Source organism: Marmota monax, unplaced genomic scaffold (genome assembly GCF_021218885.2).
Source record: "Marmota monax isolate L192 unplaced genomic scaffold, Marmota_monax_Labrador192_F-V1.1 WCK01_AAM20220418_F8-fsc00042, whole genome shotgun sequence".
Taxonomy (NCBI): Eukaryota; Metazoa; Chordata; class Mammalia; order Rodentia; family Sciuridae; genus Marmota; species Marmota monax.
In genome coordinates this window covers 12,613,576-12,640,027 of record NW_026693008.1, presented here as the reverse complement: position 1 = coordinate 12,640,027, position 26,452 = coordinate 12,613,576, and the positions used below count along the sequence as shown (strand labels likewise).

General features: G+C 38.5%; 1 protein-coding gene across 6 annotated transcripts in view; it reads left to right on the top strand.

The window, feature by feature from the left end:
- The window catches only part of Arhgef3 (Rho guanine nucleotide exchange factor 3), a 321,024-nt gene extending 300,740 nt beyond the window's left edge, over positions 1–20,284 (top strand). For all 6 annotated transcript variants that reach the window (XM_058582175.1, XM_046452866.2, XM_046452868.2 and 3 more), the window contains 4 exons: positions 4,924–5,181; positions 12,676–12,846; positions 15,766–15,952; positions 18,045–20,284. In XM_058582175.1, the coding sequence (XP_058438158.1) occupies positions 4,924–5,181; positions 12,676–12,846; positions 15,766–15,952; positions 18,045–18,397 (969 nt within the window). In that variant the 3' untranslated portion in view covers positions 18,398–20,284. The remainder of the gene's footprint in view (positions 1–4,923; positions 5,182–12,675; positions 12,847–15,765; positions 15,953–18,044) is intronic.
- The last annotated feature ends 6,168 nt before the right edge of the window (positions 20,285–26,452 follow it).

The following is a 26,452-nucleotide window of genomic DNA, read 5'->3' as shown; positions in this document are numbered from 1 at the left end:
ATATCAGAAAAATAAAAATTCAATTCCTAATAAAATTTGTAATTATATTTAGGACTTATCTTTTTAAAGCATGAAAACAATTCTTACTACACATTTACTACATTTAAGATAATGTGGCATTAAAATAAGTAAAATAAGTAAGTACAGGTACACATGAAACTATTAGTTTCACATCAAATAAAACAAAACTAGGTAATATGGCATCCAGACCAATTGCTCTTGAAATTATTAGCATTTCTAGTGCATTACTGCCTTAATGCAGAACTTTTGAGGATTCACGACTTAGCCAGATTTAGTTCAGGAGTCTGTTTTAGTACCAAGGCTGAAATATCCCAAGGGTATCTGAAAGACAAGTAATGTTCTAAGATAAATAATTTAAACAATGAGCATTACTATTTCAGGAGAGATTGTTCATCTTACACTTTCAACTTTCCTTTTATTAACTTCTTTTAGAAAAAAAAAAAATCTTCTAAAGAATGCCAGCCAACTAGAGTCACAGAAGGTGTAATGAGAAGAGAGGGTCTGTTTCAGTATTTCTTAAATTTCCTTAGTCTGCAGACTGCTTTGATGGGAATAAAGGGGGCAATAAGGCCACACTCTAGAATTAGCAGAATGATTGCTTTGTTTTTGCTGTGATAGCAATAAAAAATACATGGTTTCCTTAAACATCTTGTGCAAATTGTGAATTTGTTCCAGAAACAAAATTGTAGGAATCTGTCTAGTTATTAACTTTATTTTTGAAATAAATATTTATCAGTTTTGTTAGGAAATTAGTTTGATCTAGGGGCAGATTTTGCAGTCATTTTGGGTATCCAAAGGAAGAGAGGAGTGACCATGCTGGTCCATTGCTATCTGGACCCTTCAGGCCAAAGGACTTGCAGCCTCAAATTAAACAACTGGCCTGTTGTTACCAGACTTCATGAGAAATGGCCTTATTTATCAGGCCCAACGAGCTGTTAAATGTTTTCCCTCTTTTAACTGCAGATGTGTCCATGCGAGTGGGAACTGTAAACCAAGGGGTACATCTGTTTGAGCTCTGGTCTTTTTAACAGAACAAAATAAACATCTTGGTGGACTTTGAATGAGAAAAGTCAGAGCCCATTCAACCCATGAAAAATTGATTTATTTCTCCCCCGAAGAAAAAACATGAAAAAGCCTTTTAAACAAGTAAGCTGCCCAAGTGGGGCAGCATTGACCATTCCTTTTGACCTTAGAATGAATCAATTACTTTTACTTTGAAGACCTTAAACAGGGTGGTTGCAGTTTTTTTTTTTTTTTTTCGGGGAACCACCCTAGTTACTGAGGATCCATTTCCCCCTCCCCAGTAGGTCACCCTGTTGGAGCAAGCCTTCCCTATCACAAAGAATCAACTTCCCAAGTGACTTATCTAAGTAATAAAATAATTTATAAGCTCTCCAAGACAGCCAGTCCTCATGTTAATTTGGGTTCTAATTAAAATTTAATTCCAAAAAGAAAGGCAGGGCACCTGGAAGCCAAAAAAAAAAAAAATAGATTTGTTCTATCACTTTTTACAATGTTAGGGAGATAAGAACTTCTAAAAAAGGGGGGGGGGGCGCAAGAGAGAGTTTCCCTTATAAATTCTTTGTCCTCCCTTATAAAAGTTCTTGATAGTCTATTTAAAAGAGATATCAAGTAGTTCAGAGCTTTGCAGGGGAAAATAGATAAGAACAGGCGTCAGAGTCCTGCTGAGCAAGTAGCTTTGCTTCTTTAAACCAGTTTCTTGAATAAAGTATTCTTTTTTTTTCTTTTTTTAATATTTTTTTTTTTAGTTTTCGGCAGACACAACATCTTTGTTTGTATGTGGTGCTGAGGATCGAACCCGGGCTGCACACATGCCAGGCAAGCGCGCTACCGCTTAAGCCACATCCTCAGCCCCTTGAATAAAATATTCTAGGAACAAAAATTAACAGCTAGTACTTACTGATTCTCAACAGGGACCAAGCTCTATGATACACATGTTATATTTCTCATTCACTAAGGGAAAGGAAAATGTTAGTATGTGTATTTTAATTGGAGAAACTGAGTCTCACAGGAGTCATTCATGAGCAGCTGTCTAACTTGAGCTTTGAACCTGATTCTCCTTGATTCCAAAGTCTTCCCTCTTCACCACTGAATTTTCACCTCTCATATTTTAAATAAGTGTATTTATTTTTATTTGGGAACCAAGATGTGTACATTTGTCTTCTCCTATCATTTGTGACCTTTTCTAACCAGTGGCTAAATGTGGTAGCCTTTCCAGGAAATGAGCACCCCATCAGGTGTGAACACAGAGCCAGAGCTTAACTTTGTTGCCATGGTAGCAGGTGTCAGGATCTGTGAGAGTAATGGCCCAATGGATAGTGAGCAGCAGTGCAGCTGGGTTTCCTCACTAATTTACATCAGATGGTTACTGCTGATTTGTTTCTCCATAATCAAAACATTGGTCATTTCCAGGTATTTTAAAAGGCAAGGAAGTGAAAATGAAATTAAGAGGGCCTGAAGTGCTTTTTAATTAACTCTTAAAATCTAGATTATAAGTACCACATCTGTTATTGGGCAGGGGCGGGATGGGGAGAGCATGGATATGTGTGTGGATATGTGTGTACTGGTTATCATTACTTTCAAATGTAAGGTTGAGGAAGGAATTTTTTAGCTCTTTTGAACACAATAGAGGGTTTTTTTTTTATTTTGGATGTTGTTTTATTTTTAATAACATGGAAAGAAGGTGGACATTTCCAAGATTGTTAAGCTTAGTATTGAGCCTTTTAAATACTACTTCCCTAGTAATTTTTTTTATTTTGGTTAATGAGAAAATAATTTTAATAAAAGGTGTAAAAGAAGTATAAGAATATTTAAATTTTCAGATGCCACTACACTTTATTTTTTTTATTTTTTTTTAATTTTTATTGTTGGTTGTTCAAAACATTACATAGTTCTTGATATATCATATTTCACACTTTGATTCAAGTGGGTTAAGAACTCCCATTTTTACCCCGTATACAGATTGCAGAATCACATCAGTTACACATCCATTGATTTACATATTACCATACTAGTGTCTGTTGTATTCTGCTGCCTTTCCTATCCTCTACTATCCCCCCTCCCCTCCCCTCCCATCTTCTCTTTCTACCCCCTCTACTATCATTCATTTCTCCCCCTTGTATTATTTTCCCCTTTCCCCTCACTTCCTCTTGTATGTAATTTTGTATAACCCTGAGGGTCTCCTTCCATTTCCATGCAATTTCCCTTCTCTCTCCCTTTCCCTCCCACCTCTCATCCCTGTTTAATGTTAATCTTCTTCTCCTGCTCTTCGTCCCTACTCTGTTCTTAGTTACTCTCCTTATATCAAAGAAGACATTTGGCATTTGTTTTTTAGGGATTGGCTAGCTTCACTTAGCATAATCTGCTCTAATGCCATCCATTTCCCTGCAAATTCTATGATTTTGTCATTTTTTAATGCAGAGTAATACTCCATTGTGTATAAATGCCACATTTTTTTTATCCATTCGTCTATTGAAGGGCATCTAGGTTGGTTCCACAGTCTTGCTATTGTGAATTGTGCTGCTATGAACATCGATGTAGCAGTGTCCCTGTAGCATGCTCTTTTTAGGTCTTTAGGGAATAGACCGAGAAGGGGAATAGCTGGGTCAAATGGTGGTTCCATTCCCAGCTTTCCAAGAAATCTCCATACTGCTTTCCAAATTGGCTGCACCAATTTGCAGTCCCACCAGCAATGTACAAGACTACACTTTATTTTTAAGGGATGTTCCCAAACCATCAAATATTGCCCAGTTTTATGATCCATTATTACAAATAAGCATTCATTTATTTGTTCTCCCAGAACACAAACTTTGACTGTGGGCTGTATAGGAAGCACAATGCAGGGTACTGAGGATGCAGAAATGAAAGACACCTTCTTGTCACTGACTTATTGAGTCCTCTACAGAGGTGTCATGGTAAACAATGTAGCTTCCTAGTGTAAAATAATGAGAAGTGCTCTAAGGCATTTTATTGCCTCTTGAAACTTTCTGGAGGCTGGTAGCATTGCATTAAGATGCTGAATCTCAGGTACCATTAAGAGGGAGGAATAGAAAAAATAGGATGAGAAGCTTTTCCTTGAGTCTCTGATGTGGTCTTTGCACATTGTGATTGATAGAACATGTCAGAGAGATGAGTGTTTTGCTGGAACGAAGGCAGTGAACTTAAAACATTCTAAAGTCTTTAAACTTACATTGTTCCTTGCTTGGGCTGTGATGTGAACCATAAGATATAACCAAAAATCTTTGCTGGCCTGTCAGAACTAATTTAAGAGATTTTTTTTTAAATGCTTCCTTCACCTGATTTTCTTTTTTAACTAATCATACTTTTGTGTTAACTTCTTAAGGCCATATTAATCAGGTAATCTTAAACTAATATAGAGGTGTTTGCACAAAGCCACACAAAAGGGGCTGTGTAATGTCATACAAAGGGCTGCACTGGCCCCTTGTTTTTTGTGTATGCTGGTTAAGTCTTCTTCATGTTTTTTTATGAATAATTTTTGAAGACATCTTTGCAAGGTGAGTTTTGACATACTGGATACTTTTTAAAAAGTTAGGAAAAATTCTGAACTGTTTGCATATGTAAGAATTCAGGTGCTTTTGTCCCTAGCTTGGATTGGTAGGAAGTGCAGAGAAATTGAGATAGGGCTCTTAAAATCAAGAAAGTAAATGTGCAACTAAGAAAAGTACCTTGTGAAAATAAGCGGAACCTGTCTATTGCATGCCATTTTGAAGATTCCACTGGTTTCCTCCAGCCATGCAAATTAAGAAATGTTGGCCAGGCCTACAGCCCAGTTCAGTGTTCATTCAATCCCAATGAATGAAGATTTGTGACTTCAAAGCTTAAGGATGTTGACACCCCAATCTTTTTCTGTTTCCTCCTTAGCTTCCTTGTCTCAGCTCCTATGACAGCTACTGCAGCAATCAAGTGGCCGCCAAAGCTCTGCTAGATCATAAAAAACAGGATCACCGAGTCCAGGACTTTCTTCAACGATGTTTAGAGTCCCCCTTTAGCCGCAAACTAGATCTCTGGAATTTCCTTGATATCCCAAGAAGCCGTTTGGTGAAATACCCTCTGCTTCTTCGAGAAATCTTGAGGCACACACCAAATGATAACCCAGATCAGCAGCACTTGGAAGAAGCTGTAAGTGTGCCTGTTTTCTTCTCTCTTCCCTTTTCTTTTTCCATAATGGCTAGGAGTTGGGGTCCCATGTACACAGAAATCTAAGTCTAGTTTTTTATATTGCCAGTCACTTTTCCTCTCTCTGAGCAGTTTCCTACCTGTAAGACACACTGTTGCATGAAGTTTAAGTTTCCTTTGGTTTTAAAATTTCTCTGTTTTGTTTCAGTGGTTCTGATGTGGTGTTACAATTGCTGGCTGTGAGGATTAAGATCTTTGTGGAGATTTTTAGTTGTCTGTTAGTTTAGGCCCAAAGCCCATTTGTAAAGGCAACCTCCTGTTGAACATCTAGCTCCTCTCAGCCCCAACTGCATTGGGGTGACTAGTCAAACCTCCTGCAAATGTTTATTAAGTATGGGCTGCACCCAGTGTAGCAGATATAGATTTTTCTTTCCCTGGTAGTAAGAGAAGACAAGGGAAAATGAAGTCCAGATCATTAAAATCTTGTGAACTATGAGCATTCTATTTGGAGATCTGGGTTCTAACTCTGTGGGGCAGGGTGGAACAGATGGCAGGCTGGGGTAGAGGCAGGGCACAGGTGTAAGGAAATAGGCCAGGTCACACCTGAGGAAAACCATGAATCAGTCTACCACAGGTTGAGGATACTCTGAGGAACAGAAGGTGAGGCACGGGATGTGGGCTCCAATCTGGTTATAGAAAGTTTTAAATGGTTTAAATTTGAGAAATTTTCCTGTGTTGTGTAATTAATTCTGTTTCCTGTGTTGTGTAATTTATTCTATTTCCTAAATAGTTGGGATTCAGGGTTCAAATCCCATCTCTATCACTAATAAGCTGTGGAACCTTGGATACACGGAACTGAGGAGGAAGAGACAGAGAAGCTGGTGGGGATGATGCACAGTGGTATAGGTGTGAAGTCATGAAAACCTGATTTGGGGTAGGAGGATACAGGCTAATGGACATATTCAAAGCATTCGTTCCCTGGGCTGGGGATATAGCTTAGTTGATAGAGTGCTTGCCTCACATGCATCAGGCCCTGGGTTCAATCCCACAAAACACACACACACACACACACACAAAGGTTCATTCCCTGATTTAATCCAGCACAATAACATGAGGATATGCAGAAGTGATTTGAAAATCAGAACTCTTGAACCTGCTGAGCAAACTGCCTGTCTCCTCCCAGAGAGTAATTTAATAATAATAAACAGTACCAATACCACCAATAATAATAATTCCTGTTATTTATCAAGTATCTAGTAAATCAACTTTATATAATTGCCTTATAGATTGTGTATTTCTTTAACACTCATAATAACCTATGGGGTAGCTTTTTTAACAAAATATTTTTAGTTGTAGATGGACACAATATCTTTATTAATATTTATTTCTTTTTCATGTAGTGCTGAGGATCTAACCCAGTGTCTCATACATGGTAGGCAAGCACTCTACCAACTGAGCCACAACCTTGGCCCAAAATAGCTTTCTTATTGGGGTCATTGTCTATATAAAGTTTATTATAGTTAAATAGCTTGCTCAGGTCCAGAGCCATCAAGTAGTAGTTGATGTTCAAACCCTGTCAATGTAGACTCCAAATACTGTGCCCTTATGCTTTTTTTTTTTGGGGGGGGGGTTGGGGGAATGCCAGGCATTGAACTCAGGGGCACTCAACCACTGAGCCACATCCCCAGTCCTATTTTGTATTTTATTTAGAGACAAGGTCTCACTGAGTTGCTTAGTGCCTCTACATTGCTGAGGCTGGCTTTGAACTTGCAATCCTCTTGCCTCAGCCTCCTGAGCTGCTGGGACCCTTATTCTTCGTTATGATGCTGTACATTAGTGCAGAAAGGTGGCCACTTCTTTGAGCCTGTGTTGCCTTTGAAATTGCAGAGAGCTGTTTGGTCACCAGACAGACTTTGTGGCAAGGCTTTGATGATGAAAAGCTGGGCTGAGTGTCTCCACATGGAATAGAGAAGAACAAGGAAAGACTTTCCTGATTCATGAAGTGTTCAGTATATTGGCAGACCCAACACACAGACCAGGCCCTCAGTCCAGCATGGATAGGGATGCAGGTTCTGGGGATAAGGCCTATCTCACTTCATCATGTCTGTTTTTATTACTAGGAAGTGTCTGATCATGTTGCCTCCCCTCCTTATTTCATCCCAGCAAGTGTGTGGTCTGCCTGAATGAAACAACAGTGAGCTCCCAGCTACTCTAAATAATTACTTTGGTGAAGCACACAATCCTGTTCTGAGTTGTACTGTAAAGATTTCTTTTTAATAGGTAGCACAAGAATACCATTCTTTTTTTAAGAAAATGAGCTAAAGGTTGAATTTAGAAACAGATAAAAATATGATTGTTTCCAGTATGAAAGGAATCTATAGTGTTTTGAGGGGTGATAGATATTTCCCTCCAAAGGGAACTTTTTAAAATAGAACTTTGGATATTCAGATATTCCAGAGAATTGGTTGTTTAATCTTTTAAATTCTAGGGATTGTTTCAGTAAGAAAATGATTCTGCAGTCTAATCCCTACCCCCCCATCCTTACTCTTCCTTATTTACTCCCCCCCCCAAAAAAAAAAACTTTCTCTTCCTTATTTACTCCTATAAATAAATAAATAAATAGGAAAAACAATCCTGCTTTTGAGGCAGCTGCAATGAAGACTGCTATTCTTGTCAGGAGCTGATGAGTAGATGACATTGTGATACAAGGGACTAGATGGCCAGGGCTTTTAGATATCACTCTGAGGATGATGATTCCAGAATGTGTGGGCCCAACCCTGTTCTGATGTGTTTCTCATTATCTTCTCTTCCCAGTCCTTGATGGGACATGCAACAATAAATTTAATTTAAATATACAATTACCATGACTATTACTGGCAAACTGCTACATATAACTTTATTACTGCCTGAAATCCTGCAGAGTAAATCTCCTTCAAGTCCCACTGCAGGGCTGGGGATATAGCTGAGTGGTAGAGAGCCCCTAGGTTCAATCCCCAGTACCACAAAAAAGGAAAGGAAAAGACCTTGTGATGTCATGATCAGGTGGATAAAAGTACAAAACATTTTTAATAAACAAAAGCAGATATGGAGTTATTTTTATGAATGTATACATATAGAGTATGGAATGATAACACTGTTTCCATTGTTTTGCCTCAATATTTTTTCCAATACCAGAAAAAGAAGCAGAATTTGAAAGTAGTCATAGCTGCCTAAGGAACAGTCACTGTGGCATTGAGTTCATGAATCTTCACGTGACATGCCAGCTGTTCAGTTCCTAGGTTTAATTAGGAAATGAGCACATCATTATGGCTGTGGTTTGTCTTCTTTCTGATTTCCTGAATACTTGCAGGAAACTCAGAAAATTGATTCAAGTGTTTGTTTGTTCCAGCTGGCCTGGTACACCTAGTAATAGTTAATTGATAAGATAAACCACAGGCAGCTATGCTAAGTTCTTTAAAAACAAGGGGAAAGTGTGGATTCCACTACATATAAAGACGAAGAAAGACAAAATGATAAGGTAGAGGTAAAACAATTGCTCAGATACCTCCCTGTATGTTTTAAGCTTTTCAAGGTCAGGGACTCAGTCTCATTTCTTTTTCTTTTTCTTTTTTTTTTTCTTCTTCTTTTTTTTTTTTTAGAGAGAGAGAATTTTTTTAATATTTATTTTTTAATTTTCGGTGGACACAACATCTTTATTTGTATGTGGTGCTGAGGATCGAACCCAGTGCTGCGCGCATGCCAGGCAAGTGCGCTACCGCTTGAGCCACATCCCCAGCCCACTCTCATTTCTTTGAAAGCATCTAATCCAACACTGGACCAGTACTCAACAAACATTAGTTAAATTTATTTGAAAGATGAGTCATGGGCTTTAGTGTATTTTGTGTAGTTTCAAAAGTAACAATGCTCCAGGCACAATGGCGCACGCCTGTAATCCCAGCAGCTTGGGAGGCTGAGGAGGAGAATCGCAAGTTCAAAGCCAGCTTTAGCAACTTAGCAAGGCCCTAAGCAACTCAGCAAGACCCTGTTTCTAAAGAAAAAAAAGGGGATGCACTGGAGATGTGACTCAGTGGTTAAGTGCCCCTGGGTTCAATCCCCAGTACCAAAAAAAAAAAAAAAAAGTAACGATGAGTATCAAGAGGGGAAAACCAAGATGAGAAGAAAGAAACAAAGACAAAATTAGTATATCAAAGATATCAAAGTACTCTAATATTATTTGCTTTGTATTAATTAAATTCAGACTAATTTTAGAGGATTTATACTTAATATTAGGCTGATGACATCAAAGGCCAAAAGCTTTTATATGACACTAAGGAGCCTGTATTTTTTAAGTATTTTTTTATTTGCAAATGGACATAATACCTTTACTTTATTTATTTATTTTTATGTGGTGCTGAGGGTTGAACCCAGACCCTAAAGTATATATTTTTAATCAGTCGTGCTATCAGCAAAATTTAGGAAATATAGAAAAGATGTAAATCATCCTTGAATCTCATAATAGCTACAAAAATGTACAGATTATGCATTTATCCTCTAGACATAATCACCAGACCTACTCAGAGCTGTTAGATTTGCCAAACATGTGTCAAATACAAACATTAAAACTGAGTGGGGGCTGGGGATGTGGCTCAAGTGGTAGCGCACTCGCGTGGCATGCGTGCGGCCCGGGTTCAATCCTCAGCACCACATACAAAACAAAAAAATGTTGTGTCGGCCGAAAACTAAAAATAAATAAATAAATATTTAAAAAAAAAAAAAAACTGAGTGGTAGCTGGGCAAGGTAGCACACACCTATAATCCCCGAAGCTTGGGAGGCTGAGACAGGAGGATCAAGAGTTCAAAGCCAGCCTCAGCAATGGCAAGGCACTAAGCAACTCAGTGAGATTCTGTCTCCAAATAAAATACAAAATAGGTCTGGGGGTGTGGCTCAGTGGTTGAGTGCCTATGAGTTTAATCTGTACCAAACAAAAACAACAACAACCACAAAACAAAAACTGAGCGGTAGTCTTTATCTGGTTGCTTTGGACACAAGTTATCATTTAACTAGCATAGACAAAAGATCACTTAGCAAATCTAGAAAGAATTCATTACCATGTTTATTACCAGATCCGGTAGCTGATGACTAAATAAAGACCCCTTTTAGAGAGAATTAAACAACAGCAGATGGGGTAGAGAGGGAAAGGGAGGGGGGATAGTAGGGGATAGGAAAGGTAGCAGAATACAACAGTCATTAATATGGTATTATGTAAAAATGTGGATGTGTAACCGATGTGATTCTGCAACTTGTATTTGGGGTGAAAAATGGGAGTTCAAAAAAAAAAAAAAAGACCCCTTTTAGAACCCTGCTTTTTTTTTCCTCCACATTTTTTTAAATTAGAGCATTATGGTTGATGGGATTTGTTGTTACCTATTTGTACATACACACAACTTAACAATATGATTTGGCCAATATCACTCCCCAGCGCTTTCTCCTTCCCTCCCCTCCTCCTTATCCACTGGTCCTTTTCCTCTATTTTACTGATCTTCCTTTGTTTTTCATGAGCTCACATCATATCTTTTTCTGACTTCCACATATGAGAGAAAACATATGACTTGTGACTTTTTGAGTTTGGCTTATTTCACTTAATGTAATGATCTCAGGTTCCATCCATTTTCCTGCAAATGACATAATTTCATTCTGTTTTGTGGCTGAATAAAATTTCATCGTATATATATATATATATATATATATATATATATATATATATATATATATATATCCCATTTTCTAGGCTTGGTTCCATAGTTTGGCTATTGTGACTTGTGCTCCTATAAACATGGGTATGGCATATCACTAAGTATGATGACTTTAATTCCTCAGGGTAAATACTGAGGAGTGGTATAGATGGATGATATGGTAGTGTCATGCACACTCTTTTGAGGACCTCCATACTAATAGTGGTTGAACTAATTTACAATCCCATCAACAGTATAAAAATTAGAACCTTGCTTTTGACCAAATTGTATTTTCTGTTGAGTAAATGTGACCAAGAAGAGGCCTAGTCAGTATAACCCATCTGTTAAGTTTTCTTCAGTTACCATAAGAAAGGTGGAACTGTTTTTCTTTACACTCTTAGGAAACAGAGGACCCTGCTGAGGAAGTCATTGTTTTGCCTTTGATTTGTAGTATTGATTTTTTTAAATATTGTTTTAGTTGTAGATGGACACAATACCTTTATTTTATTTATTTATTTTTATGTAGTCCCGAGGCTCAAATACAGTGCCTCATATGTTCGAGGCAAGCACTCTGCTGCTGAGCCACAATCCCAGCCCTGTGTAATTGATTTTGTTCTGCTAATTTTTCATCCTTTGTTTTCCATATTTTCTAATGTTTGGACATGTTATCCATGTCATCAAATAACAATACATCCAAATAAGTACCCACTGGTTACATCTCAGAGTCTTGTTTTGTTTTGCCGTTTTTTTTTTTTCTTGAATCTACTATCTCTTTGAATTTTCTTTGCCCCTAATTCCCTTACATGTGCAAAATGTATTTGTACAAAATATCCCCTTCATTACTCCTAGTGTCTTTGCATTCTTTTTTCCTCCATCCTTTATAAAACATTTATGTTTTCTCATTAAAAATATATTCAAACCATTTGTTCACATTTAATTTGCAATTATAGTTTGTGGCATTAGGTTGGGCACATGTAGAGAGACCTTAAAACCAACTTGTACATCCCAGAGACAGACCCTCTTTTTTGGACATCTACATTCAGATTTGTTTTTTCTCCTTGGTCCAATTATTTATATGCCTAAATTTTCAACATTATGGGTGTGTTTTAAGAAATGTGCTCATCAGTGGTATCTTAAACATCAGACACCTTTGATCTCTTTCTCTCAGATAAGAATATGCATCAATATTAGGTTTGTTTTGTTTTATTTGCAGTACTGGGAATTGAAGTCAGGGGCACTCTACCACCAAGCTACAACTCCTGTCCTTTTTTCTTTTCTTTTCTTTTTTTTTTTTCTTTTTTTTCTTTTTTTTTTTTTTTGTGTGTGTGTGTGAGAGAGAGAGAGAGAGAGAGAGAGTTGCTGGAGATTGAATCCAGGGCTTTACGCATGAGAGGCAAGCACCCTACCACTGAGCTAAATCCCCAGGGTCTTGCTAAGTTGCCCAGGCTGTCCTCAAAGTTAAAATCCTCCTTCCTTAGCCTCCAAGTTGCTGGGATTGCAGGTGTGCACCACCACACCTAGCTCAATATTTTTAGGTTTATATGCAATATAAAAATCTGTATATTTTTGTAAATAAAATGTATATGTATGTGCACATTAAGGATGTGTAGGGATAGATAACAGTATATTAAAAGCATTTTTCCTCTTTTCCCAAAGTAGTAACTTAGATGAATCTCAGAATTAGATACAAGTGGATCTTGGTGATCTCTAGGCTGGCCCTAAAACTACTTTGTATGGATGGTTTGCTTGCTTTCTCAATACTTATTTTCCTTTTTGTTTCCATAGATAAACATCATTCAGGGAATTGTGGCAGAAATCAACATCAAGACTGGGGAATCTGAATGCCGTTATTATAAAGAACGGCTTCTTTATTTGGAAGAAGGCCAGAAAGACTCTTTGATTGACAGCTCAAGAGTCCTGTGTTGTCATGGTGAACTGAAGAACAACCGGGGTGTGGTAAGTGGCTGCTGTCCTTGCCAGTCTCATCCTGGGCCACCCCCATCCTTAATGCATTTGATCTGAGCCTCCTCTTATTATTCCTTCCCAGTCTAGGATTGAATTTTTATAAACAAAAATTGTTTTTTTAGTATCTTTTACATCACTGAACTATGTATTACCTTTAAATTTTTAATATCATGGGCAAATAAATATTCAGAAAGAATTTTGGAAACCAACAGTTTTGTCAGATTTTTTATTTTGTTTGATCATGACCTTTGGAAACAGACACCAGGTACAGTGGTGCATGTTTATAGTCCCAGCAACATAGGAGGCCAAGATAGGAGGATTACTCATTTGAGGCCAGTCTCAGCAACTTAGCAAGTCTCTGTCCAAAAAATTTTTTTAGAAAAAAGGAATTTTTCAATCTTGAAGAGATTGATAAAGTTTGATAATTTAAGGGACACCCTTTCAACCAAGACTGAGCAGCCTGGAAATGTCATTTGACATCAGTGAGTACATGTCATGGTTGTTTGTTATCAGGGCTGCTGTGGATCTAGCCAGCTGATGGTTTGATGTGAGCAATAAGACCCAGCAAGACCACTCCTGAAGTCCTGTGTCTGTTTTCTAAGGAGTTACAATGGCCAGAAAGTCATGTTCTGCTTCTTGCTGAAAGACACAAGAAGCACTAGTGGATTTTTATTATCTGACACTCAACAACTTGCATGTGTTTTCTATGAAGCCCTGTGCAAAATAGGAAGAATTTTTCCCACTGGGTGTGGACCTGTTCTCTTTTGTCTCTCACTGAAGGCCTGAGAACTTTCTGATTGATATGCCTGGAACATTTAAGATGAACCCTAGGCAGATAGAGTTATGAGAACAAAGATAGCAACTGGGGTGGAAAGTTTGTTGCATTTTGCCCTTGATGGAGTTGTGAAGGTCATTGAGAACAAAATCCTGTGTCAAAAAAAAAAAATGTGATAACTTGAGGGCAAAATGGAGCTGAAACTAAGAGGAATTCTCCATAAATATTTATAAATGAAGTATATTTTTTAAAGGTTGCTCAGATGATCTGAATTCAAACTACATATCTCAACTAGAAGATTGATTGAGGTAGAAATAGTATAAGAATCTGGGGCTGGGGTTGTGGCCCAGTAGTAGAGCGCTTGCATGTGTGAGGCATTGGGTTTGATTCTCAGCATCACATATAAATAAATAAATAAATAAAATAAAGGTTCGTATACTATTTTTAAAAAATAGTATAAGAATCTGATTAAGGGGCTGGGGATGTGGCTCAAGCGGTAGCACGCTCGCCTGGCATGCATGCAGCCCAGGTTCGATCCTCAGCACCACATACAAAGATGTTGTGTTTGCCGAAAAAAACTAAAAAATAAATATTAAAAAAAAAAAGAATCTGATTAAGTATATAAAATAATGACCAATCCCTTTCTACCCCCATGTCCAAAAGAATAATCCTCATACATTCTACCACCATCTCAAAAAAATCTTGAACTTGGTTCTTTTGTGCTTTACTCTGTTTTCCAAACTTTTAAAATATACCTTTAATATTCATCAACAGAGATTTGGTGGAGTTTTTGTTTCTGCACTTTGTGGTGTGTATGTGTGGTGGGAGACTGACAAGATTACTTTTTTCTCAAAGAAGAAATGACTTGATAATGCTCAGTGTGCTTCTCCTGCCTCCAAATCAAGAATCTAATCTGAGTTTCCACCTCTACCTTCCGATCACTCCTTTGAGATCCCTGGATATACATTCCCAAATGTTTCCCCCAGAAAGCCAGAACCTAGCTGCAGGGTTGTGGATCTTTTCACTTTAACCCCAAAGTATTTCCAAACTGTGAGAAGAGTCTGGGACTTAGAATTGAATGCAGCAGCCAGGCATGGTGGCACATGCCTGTAACGCCCACAACTCAGGAAACTGAAGCAGGAGATTCTAAGTTCAAGGCCAGCCTCAGCAATAAAAAATAAAAAGGCTGAGGGTGTGGCTCAGTGACAGAGCATCTCTGGGTTCAACTCCCAGTACCAAAAAAAAAAAAAAAAAGGAATTGAATGGAGCAAATTTTCCTCAGCTCCACCTGGCAAACTCTTTCATGATATGGTTAGACAAGTCTTCATTTTTGAGACTTTCTTTTTGCCCATAATGTGCCTTTTAAGCACAGCCTCTTCGGAAAACTCAGGTGCTGATGAACTTAACTGAGAAGGAAAATTTGGATCATCTTTCCTGTGGTTACAGCAGTGTGCTCTGTTCCCTCAGGAATGAGCAGTGTTCCCCCATTGGAATCACTGGACGAAGCTGATGATCAGCTCTGTGGTTGAAAAAACAAGCATTTCCACGAGTTTAGGAAGCAAAGATGACTGTTAGGCTTTGATATGACAGTCTCATTCTTTATATGCCATTGTTAATTTCAATCTCTTGTAATTATATGGGGCAATTATACACCAAAGCCAGGAGAGTTCTTTTTCCCCTTTCATTCTATTCCCCTTTCTTATTTTTCTCTTAGTGAAGCCGAAAGCTATGTGTGCCTGCACAGGTTTTGAATCCCAGTGTAGATAGGGCCCCTGGAGCTGACAGCCCTGGCGTTACGTATCTGTAACAAACAGAAAGACTTTCTCCAGTGGGTCCTTAGGAAGGTATCTATATGAAAGGCAGGCTATTCATATATGGAAATGCTTCAAATCTGCCCAACTTCTGCTCTCCTGGAGGTAGATTTGAGCCTAAGAGTCCACAATCCATTGTGAACCTGGTACCTGGGGACCTCTTTTTGTGTGTGTGTGTGTGTGTGTGTGTGTGTGAGGACCTCTTTTTGTGTGTGTGTGTGTGTGTGTGTGTGTGTGAACTTGGGACCTCTTGCTACAGAGATCTACACATGAACCACTCTTTAGATTGTTGCTTAGGAAAATCTGTGGGTTCTTTTCTTCTAGAAACTGCATGTTTTCCTATTCCAAGAAGTGCTTGTGATCACTCGAGCGGTCACCCACAACGAGCAGCTCTGCTACCAGTTGTACCGTCAGCCAATCCCCGTGAAGGACCTTATGCTGGAAGACCTGCAGGACGGAGAAGTGAGGCTAGGTGGCTCTTTGCGTGGGGCTTTCAGCAACAATGAGAGAAGTATGTACAGGGGTAGACTCTGTTCATCTGGTGAATAGTTTTGGTCCTTGGAATTTAGTAGGAATGCCTGGATGGTGAAAAGTGAAGAGCCCTAGCCTTAGAGTTAAATTGCATTCCAGTGCTGTCTCTTCACTTACTGATTATGTAACCTTGTTCAACCTCCATGAGCCTCAGTTTCTTACCTGCAAAAGCGATGCGTGCCTACCTGCTTCATAAAGTTGTTTTAACAATTAAGAGAGATAATGTAAGTGAGCCATTTGCACATAGCTGGTGCACCTTTCACTTCCTGTCCCTGATCCCTGCTGTTGGATGTAAGTGTACTTAATACCAGATGGTCTCTATCTGGGTACCAGTTATATAATGGTGGTTTTTGTAGTTAAGCAGGCAGAATGGTCCTTAAAGAGACTAAAGAATGGTCAGCTGAGATGAGCATTCATCTGAAACACTATTCAATGAGCTTCTCTAACTGGAGGCTTAACAAAGGAATTAACTAAGAGAAGCTACAACGGCAATGTCTAGAAAGTACCCACCATGTGTCAAGTGCTGTTCTTGGCACTAGTACATACAGTGGTGAACTGGGCAGTTAGATTCTTTGTCCCTGTGGAGCTTACATTGTCATAGAGGAGATCAATAGATAAATGGTGCATCAATAAATTCATGGTGATGGTTAAAAACTGAAACCCAGTAAGGGGAAAGAGAGGGATAGAGTAGGAGGTTTGTTATAGGAGAGATTGTCAGGGAGTTCTTAAAGAAAATAATATCTGAATCTCCTGGGTTAACATAGACATCCTGTTGTGAAGATAATTATTATGTCCTGCCTCTTAGCTACTCAACAATTCCTGTATCCCAGTAGTAGTAGTAGTAGCAGCAGCAGCCACAGTAGAAATAAATCTTACATTTTTTTGAGTACTGACTTTGGGCCAGGTATTGTATAAGCACTTACATGAATTATCACATTTACAAATAAAGGCTTTACAAATAAAGCAACTGAATCACAGAGGAGTTGAGGCACTAATACAGAATCAAAAGGGGGAGCCTTAATTTAAGGGACTAGGATTAGCTTCTAGCCAAAGGCAACTACTAATGAAACATTTTGGCCTACTCTACCTTTATTGCTTAGCCATTAAATGGCTGGAGTGGTAGTTCCCAGTCTGATGGTCACACAGGAAGTGCAAGGTATCTAACTGTAGATATTTCTATGAACCAAGCATTACATGTGGCACACAGGGCCCATTACATGCTAGTCAATGTTGTTTTTAGAATAAAGGTCTTCCATATCATGTACTAGCATTTTTTAAATGTAAGTTGCCGCTGGGCATAGTGGAGCACCCATATAATCCCAGCAAGTTGGAAAGTTGAGGCAAGGAGGATCACAGGTTCAAGGCTAGCCTAAGCAACTCAGCAAGACCCTGTCGTGGAATAATTTAAAAAATAAAAAGGACTGGGGATATAGCTCAGTGTTAAAATGTTCCTATTTTCAATGTCTAATACTGTAAATACATGAATTAACTAATGCATGTTGTGCCTATTGAGATAATTGAAATAAAATTTCCTTTTTAAGCAAAAATTTATAACAGCTCTATGACTTTAAATATCTTTTCAATCACTGAATATTAAGCATCGAGGTACTCTCATATGAAGGGTTGTGGGCATGTTTTGATGTTACAAAGAGCTTCTTAAACTGGTAAAAGCTCTTCCTTGGAGCGCTTATTGAAACTGTACATTATAAGGTCAGCTTTAGACATATTGAATCTCTAAGGGTAGGGCCTGGGGATCTGTATTTTTAACAAGCTCCCTAAGGGATTTTGGAGACAAGTTTGGTAACCAATACTGTGGTGGTCCCCTGGAAATAACACTTAGGTATTCCAAGCCGATATTCATTTGCTAGCTTCTGAGAGCAGTAAGGGTAATTGAGAGGCCAGCTCGTGTCAACTCCAATTGATAGATGGTGGTATCAGGTGGAGCTGAGCTATGTGCCGCATCAGTGGCAAACATTTACAATCAGCAGTGTCTGCCATGGTATCTAGGGTAGTGTCGGCCTGGGGAAATACTTTTCTGTTGACATTTTTTTCCACATATTTTTAATTTCTAGTTAAAAACTTCTTCAGAGTCAGTTTCAGAAATGGATCCCAAAGTCAGACCCACTCGCTACAAGCCAATGACACTTTCAACAAGCAGCAATGGCTCAACTGTATTCGTCAAGCCAAGGAAACAGTCCTGTGTGCCACCGGGCAGGCTGGGATGCTTGACTCTGAGGAACCATTCCTTAATCATGCCACTGGGAGCAGAGCGCCACAGGGAGAAATAAAACTCGAGCAGATGGACCAGTCGGACAGTGAGTCAGACTGCAGTATGGACACAAGCGAGGTCAGCCTTGACTGTGAGCGAATGGAACAGACAGATTCTTCCTGTGGGAACAGCAGGCATGTGGAAAGCAACGTCTGACAGAGGGGCTGATGTTCCTGGAAGTAGCCCTGTGTTCTACCTGTACAGTATTTGCATTCCACACATGGAACAGTTTGGAGAAGCACTTTTTCATACTTTTGTGAACGTGTTGGCCCAGTCTCTTGTATCTGTATCTTTGTTCCTAGTACTGTAACTGCCAGTCAATCTGTCTGTGTCAGCTGGAATCTGTGACAGCCGTTACCCTGTACTGTATCTCACAAGTGTCTGGATGGATGGACAGGTACTTGAACAAGTTGCTTTCATTTGTCCTGCTGGATTTTGAAAAGTAGAAAGAACAGAAACTCTAAACTACTGTTTTGCATAGCTTGCTTGCAGAGTCCTTCCTCCCATGCTTCTCTAGTGCTTGTCTAGCTCTTTGACATGGTAGCCAAAGGCATGGAATTTAGAGGGCTTTGCCAATAGGGTATCAGGACAGCTTCAAGGGAGAACCAGAAAAGACTAGTCCTTGAAGTGAGCTTGGTTCTATTATTCAAACAGAAAGCATGAAAACATCCCTGGGGATTCTGAAGGCTTAATTTTGCAAAGGAGAGATCATGGTTTAAACCTTGCAGTTCCATCCAGTGCATATTCGATGCAGTAATCTATGAGGACATGAAATAGAGGCTGCCCTTGGAAGGGCAAGGGACAAAAGCAGCTGCCAGCTCTGAATCTTTAACTGAAATGTGTGCAGCTCCAGGATGTGGCTGTCATGGTTAGTGGGTTGCTGTAGAAAGCCATCTCTAGCCTAAAACTGCAGAACAGAAAAGGCCTGGGAAAACCCGCCAGGATAATGACTCCATTTGTTTTAATCTTCCTAAGCCACTCCTATTTTAGAGTGTGAAGCAGCAGAAAAGAGACCTTAGCTGCATGTGGATGACTCTGTTTACAAAACACAGGAGAGGGAGAATTGGGAGTGAGAAGTGCTCCCTTCTCCCAGGAGAGGGAGAATTGAGAGTGAGAAGTGCTTCATTGGGACCTTCTGAGGGAACCATTTAAAAAGAAAAGCATGGTCCAGAGCCGTCTGAGAAAGGCCAGAGCCTTGGATTTCCTGCTCTGCTTTTGGGCCATCATTTTGCATCTCTGGTTGTACACTGTAATCAGAATTGTATACATTCTCCAGAGGCCAATTTCTTTATCTCTCTTAGGATCAGCTAGCCAAACTCAATAGAAAAGGCCTGGGAAAACCTGCCCAGGCCCTGATTTACAGAGCAAAGTTGTGTGCACCTTAAGAAAAAAAAAAAAAAAAAACTTAACAAAATACATGGAAAAGTTCCCTATGAGTGTAAATATTTAGGATGAACTGTGCAAAAGTATACCCACACCAGCACTAGTAGTAATGATTCTAAATTATTGCCAAAAGTTTTTTTTAATCTTCCTGTGTCTTTCAAGTTTACAGAAAACAGAACATACAATGATGTCATTTTATTATGTATATATATCATGTGCATTCAAAAAAGCTGTGTGACAAGATTTATCAATATAAAAATAAGGTATATGACATTATTATTTTTCAAAAACAAAGAAAAATATTATGGTCAATTTTACCCTGTAAAACATATTTCTGTATTTATAGATTTTAAACATGGTGAATTTTTTCTATTACGAGTTTATTTAAAACTGCTTTGTTTCTCAAGTCGTTATTGAGTTAGCAGGTGGATGAACCTACTGCAGATAGAAAGAAGCAGAGGGAAGCTCCAAAGAGTCATTTGATGATGAGAAAGAAAAGAAAGAGCTGTGGGGCCACTTAGGGCAACATATTGAGAAGAGATTTGTCAAGTGTTTGTCCAGAGAAGAAAGTCAATGAATGTCTTGATGAAATGAATGTTTTTGTATAATGGCCTTAAACTTTTCTGGAAGCATTTCAAATAAATTACATTAAAAATGTCATCTTTCTTTTGTCCAGTGTTTGCCTAACAACCAGCAAGTTTCAACTGTCCTTTTGGGAAGGAAGGGTCTTTCTGAAATTTTTGCTTATCTTTTCCAAATACAAACTCTTAACAGTGTACAGCTGAAATAAATGCTTTGATTTAGCCTAGCAAAACTTTTTTGGAACTTACGTATCTAAAATCTATTTTTTCATTATATATTCATTCACTTATTTATTCACTCATTTTAATAACTCTGGCTTTATCCATATTAGGTATAAAGTCACTTATTACAGAAATATTGAATCTTATTGCCAACATAGGTGACTGTTGATAAACTTGGGGCTAAATATAAGAGAAGGCAAATTTCACTTTGAAATTCTTACTGGAATTTCAGTCCACTTTTTTATTGAAATGGTTAGTTTTATTTCCTACAAAGGGTAGTTTTCAAATGAAAAAAATAGACAGTTTTAAGCTGTTAGTAGCCAGTTCTCAATTGCACATTGGTCTAATAAGGCTGGTAGATTTATCTTTATGATACCATTTTCTTTATCAAACTGTTAATTCCCAGATTATGTAAGAAAGTCAAATAAAAAAGTATAAGTCCATATTTTTTTCTAAAAAAAAAAAAAGTTCTCCTCCTCTTCTTCTTTTTTGTCCTTCTTGTCCTTCTTTGGTGCCATCTTGGATATTCCCTCCATTTCTCACTCCCACAATTGTGACTAGAGGATGTGTGTTTACTAGTATATTAGAAAATGCTTGCATTGACATTTTGTGGGTTAGTGCAAATGACTGAGAGTTATTTTACACACAACTAGATGTAATCCTCACAGTCTAAATGAACAGTCTTAAGCAATGAAAAGAGCCAGAACTAGTCATGTTGTGCAAAGTTAGAGTGTGGTTTCAGCTTTTGGGCTGTGGTCACCACCACCGACTGCTTTGGTTTCCATTCCCAGCATAATCTCCAGCAGCTAAGAATGCAAACATCTTTGTAACCACAGTCTTGTTTCAGCAAAGACTGTGGTTACAGGAAGCTGCAGCCCACCATCTTGGTGAACCATCTTGGTTCCACTTTTCCATTTATATTCTATTCGTGTCTATTTCTGACTAATTTTCCAAAAGCCTGAGGACTCTCTGGAATATTTGATGAAGAGAATGGCCACACTCAAGTCAGTTTACTCAGCCAAGCTCCTCCTGGCATTGTGGACTAGGTAGTGAATGTCCCCTTTTGTTGATATAGTTGATTTGTTTAATTCATGCTATCTTGTTTCTTGACAGAATTCTATAATAACTGCATTGGAAGAGAAATGGGAGAGAGATCCCCAAAGCCAAACCTTCCAGTAGGAATCTGAAGATTATGAAGATATAAAACTGTGACCATGTGAATAAGCACACAATGATAAGAGGTGACTGTATTCACTGTACCTCAAGGGTATTTAGGCAAACAAGTTCACAGAAAACATCACTGCTCATTACATCCTATCTCATTTCTCCAGGTATGGTTAGCATATCATCAGTTACCCAGACCGACTCTGACAAAGCAGTTCATCAGCAGACTAGGGGAATAGCAAGGATTTAGTAGCGTGAGCTCTATCTTTTGAAAGCTAATTATTTATTTCAGGAAATTGGACATGCATTCCAAATAGCTTGTCCACTATGCATACATGTCCACACACAAACATACCTCAGTGTTATCTCACCTGTGAAAGATTTGAAATATGCCCTCCTCAGATGTTCTATTCAGTGTCTGTTTCCATATATGTTAAAAAAAAAAAAAGACTTGGGATGTAACTCAGCCCATTTAAAGAGTGAGACTGTAGATGTGAAATCGCTTTGAAAATCTAATAGTTTTCCTTGCTTTTATACAATATCACATTTGATCGTGTGTTGTGGAATTTCTCAAAAGTGTGGCCGTGGTCCAAGTCTTTTGTCATTCATTATGCTGTGTCATGGAGAGCCTTTTCAATCGCAAGAATCTGAATGTTATTTTGTTTTTGTTTTTAGTACTGGAGACTGAACCCAGGTACCCTCTACCACTGAGCTACTATCCCCCCTGCCCTTTTTCTTTTATTTTGAGACAGATCTCACAAAGTTGCTGAGCCAAGTTGCTGAGAATCTCACTAAGTTGCTTGGCTTCCAACTTGAAATCCTCCTGCCTTAGCCTCCCAAGTCACTGGAATTACAGGCATGTACCACAGCACCCAGGGCCTTGAGCATGGTAGGCAAGTGCTCTACCCCCTAGCCCCTTATCTCTTTATTTATTTATTTATTTTTATTTTTATTTTTTGGTACCAGGGATTGAACTCAAGGGCACTCAACCACTGAGCCACATCCCCAGCACTATCTTGTATTTTATTTAGAGACATGGTGTCACTGAGTTGCTTAGTGCTTCGCCATTGCTGAGGCTGGCTTTGAACTTGTGATCCTCCTATCACAGCCTCCAGAGCCTCTGGGATTACAGATGTGCATATCTATCTCTTTATTCTTAACTTTCTTTTTCCTTCCAGTACTGGGGATTAAACCCAGGGCCTTGTACATGGTAGGCAAGCACTCTGTGAATGAGCTATTCTTGCTTTTTTTTTAAATTTCCTTATATTTTGTTCTACTTTCAGAAATGTTTCCTCTCCTTTGTTTTTAACCCTTATATTAATTAGAGGAGAGGGTTACCCTCACATGTCCTTTTTTTGCCAATTTTTTTTCCTCATTAGTCTTGTACTAGAGCATCTTTCTTCTTTTTTAGGGAAAACAGTGTCTTCTATAAACTTTCTGAGGGTATCATAGTTTGGGTAAACATTTCTTCTTCAAACACTATTTATCTGGGAATAATAATACTACCTCATGGGACTGTTGGGGGATTAAATGTACTAATATATCTAAAGTAGTTAGAATGGTGTTGTGTCGGGTATTTTTGGTTTACCTCTCCAAATATACCAGGTACCCTGATTCACCCTCCTAGGTGCCTGTGCTAGCTGTATGGACTTTATCAATGGGCTTTCTTGAAACATCCCATTTGGTTTGGCCAAATACTAGGGCCTGACATAATAAACATTACATATGTGTGCTTTCATCATCATCAATATTATTCTACCATCTGCTTTCCATTGTCATGTGTTGTGATTCAAAGGTAAATGAAGATATTTGGAATCACCAAAGATGAATTTTGTGTTTCTGTTTTTTGTTATTATTGTAATGGATTCTTTTCTGAGAAGAGAAACTATCTTTCAAAAATGAAAGCAAAATACTTTTCCAAACATCAAAACTGGAAGAATTCATCACCAGCAGACCTCCATTACAAGAAATGTTAACAATACCTTTTTTGGATAGGAGGAAAATGATACCATATGGTTCCACACTTGGAAGGCTGAAACAGGAGGATCACAAATTCAAGACCAACTTCAGCAATTTAATGAGACCTGTCTTAAAAAAAAAAAAAGATTGGAGCTGTAACTCAGTAAAAACACCCCTGGGGGTTCAATCCCCAGTACCAAAAAACAAAAACAACAACAAAAAAAGTGATTGGTTCTAACTATGATAGAGTAAAACTATGATTTGAAAGATACTGAATATAAGCAATGATGGATAATGACCTTGAGAGAAGGGGAAAAAATTATATGAGTCCTACTATTGTTACAATTTATAGCCTGTCTGAGGGTTTTCAGACAGCTACACATGGAGGAACGGGTACCTGTGCTGGTCCAGTGGACCCTATGAGTGTAAGAGTTGGAACTGAGAGTTCAACTACAGTTTTCAGTACCGAAAGAAGCATACTGCATGGAGAGAACAACAGAGGTCTGTAGAAGGTCCTTCTCAAGTACACAAAGAGTATTGACCAGTGCACATTTGAAGAATACACTCAAACCTAGGGGGAAACTATCCAAAAGGATTAGAGGGAACACAATACCAAAAATAGTTTATGTTCCCAGAGACCCAATTAGAAGAATATCATAATTTACAGGGCATGGGTACTAAGAAAGCTCCAGTTTCATTAGTGGAGAATAATTATCCCTAGAATAAATGCTACTCTGATCCTACCTAACAAAACTTAAGGGAATACAAAGAAAGATCAAACTCTTTCCAAGTAACGGCACCCCAAAGCAAAGCTCAAGGATATTTATAATAATACAAAAATATTTAGCACTAAATGATAAAATTAACAGTAACTGCAAGCTCATCAAAGACTGCATGCATGTAAAGTGGGAAAGTGCAATCCATGGAGAGAAAAGACTTATAACTGATATAAATGTTAGAATTATCAGACAAAGGCATTAAAACAGTTTTAACTGTATTCAATATTTTAAAATTTTTTATTAGTTATTGATGGACTTTTATTAATTTATTTGTTTATATGTGGTGCTAAGAATCAAACCCAGTGCCTCACACATGCTAGGCAAGCACACCACCACTGAGCCACAGCCCTAGCCCCTGGATTCAATATTTTTAATGTTAAATAGAAACATGAATAATAAGAAAGATTTCTACAGATAAAAACTATAAATGAGAAAAATACAATAGATGGGATTAAGAACAGATTGGACATTGTAGAAAAAAGCATTAGTGAAAAAGACATAGCCTTATAAACTATTGAAACAGAGAAGACAATTTTTAAGAAATATTTTTTAGTTTTAGGTGGACACAATATCTTTATTTTATTTTTATGTGGTGCTGAGAATCAAACCCAGTGCCTCATGCATGCTAGGCAAGCGCGCTACCACTTGAGCCACATCCCCAGTCCAAGAAGACAATTTTTTAAAAAGGGAAAGAGCATTAGTGAGTTAGAAGACAGCTTTAATCACCCTAATAACGCACATAAGGGCTGGGGATGTGGCTCAAGCGGTAGCGCGCTCGCCTGGTGTGCGTGCGGCCCGGGTTCAATCCTCAGCACCACATACAAACAAAGATGTTGTGTCCGCCGGGGGGAAAAAAAAAAAACGCACATAATAAAATTTCCAACCATGCGCTGTGGCACATGCCTGTAATCCCAGTGGCTCAGGAGGCTGAGACAGGAGGATCTCAAGTTCAAAGCCAGCTTCAGCAATTGTGAGGGGCTAAGCAACTCAGTGAGACCCTGTCTCTAAATAAAATACAAAATAGGGTGGGGATGGGGCTCAGGGGTCGGGTCCCCCTGAGTTCAATCCCTGGTACCACCCCTACCCCAAAAAAATTTCCAAACTTGTTGGGTATTATAAACCTGAAGATCCAAGAAGTTCAATAAATCCCAAATACAAGAAACAATAAAAATACACCACTGTGCACAGTGGTACATGGCCATAATCCCAGTCACTCGAGAGGCTGAGGCAGGAGAATCATAAGTTCAAAGCCATTCTTGGCAACTTAGCCATACCCTGTCTCAAAACAAAAAATAAAAAGGGATGTGGATGTTGGGTGCACGCCTGTAATACCACCAGCAGCTTGGGAGGCTGAGATAGGAGGATCAAGAGTTCAAAGCCAGCCTCAGCAAAAGTGAGGTGCTGAGCAACTCAGTGAGACCCTGTCTCTAAATAAAATAAAAATAGGACTGGGGATGTGGCTCAGTGGTAGAGCACCCCTGGGTTCAATCCCCAGTCCTGGGGGAAGAAAAGAAACCACCAAGGCATATCATAATTAAATTATTTAAAACAAATGATAAAAATCTTAAAAAGCAGCCATAGGAAAAAAGACATGTTGCATACAGAGGAATAAAGGTAAGGATGACAGAAATTTTTTCATTGGAAATAAGGCAAGAAGACTGTGAGCAATATTTTTAATATACTGAAAGAACAATAACTCAACCCAAATTCTATATTCAGTGAAAGTACATTTCAACAAAAAGTAAATTAATTATTTTCAAATATAAAAATATGAAAGAATTACCAGGAGACTAGCGCTATAAAAAATCATTGAATTGGAAGGAAAATGATACCAAATGGTTGATTTCACATTCCAAAAGCAATTGTCATAATTCACCAAATTAAAAAAGAAAAAAGAAAATCCAGATGTGGTGGCATACACCTGAGTTCCAACTTTGGGAGGCTAAGTAAGGCAGGAGGATCACTTGAGCCAAGAAGTTTGAGGCCAGCCTGGGCAATACAGTGAGATCCTACCTCAAACAAAAAATAATAGGAGGTGGGGTGTTACTAGACCCTGACTTGAAACTCAAAATCCTGCCTCAGCCTCCTGAGCTGCTGGGATTACAGGCATGTGCCACTATGCC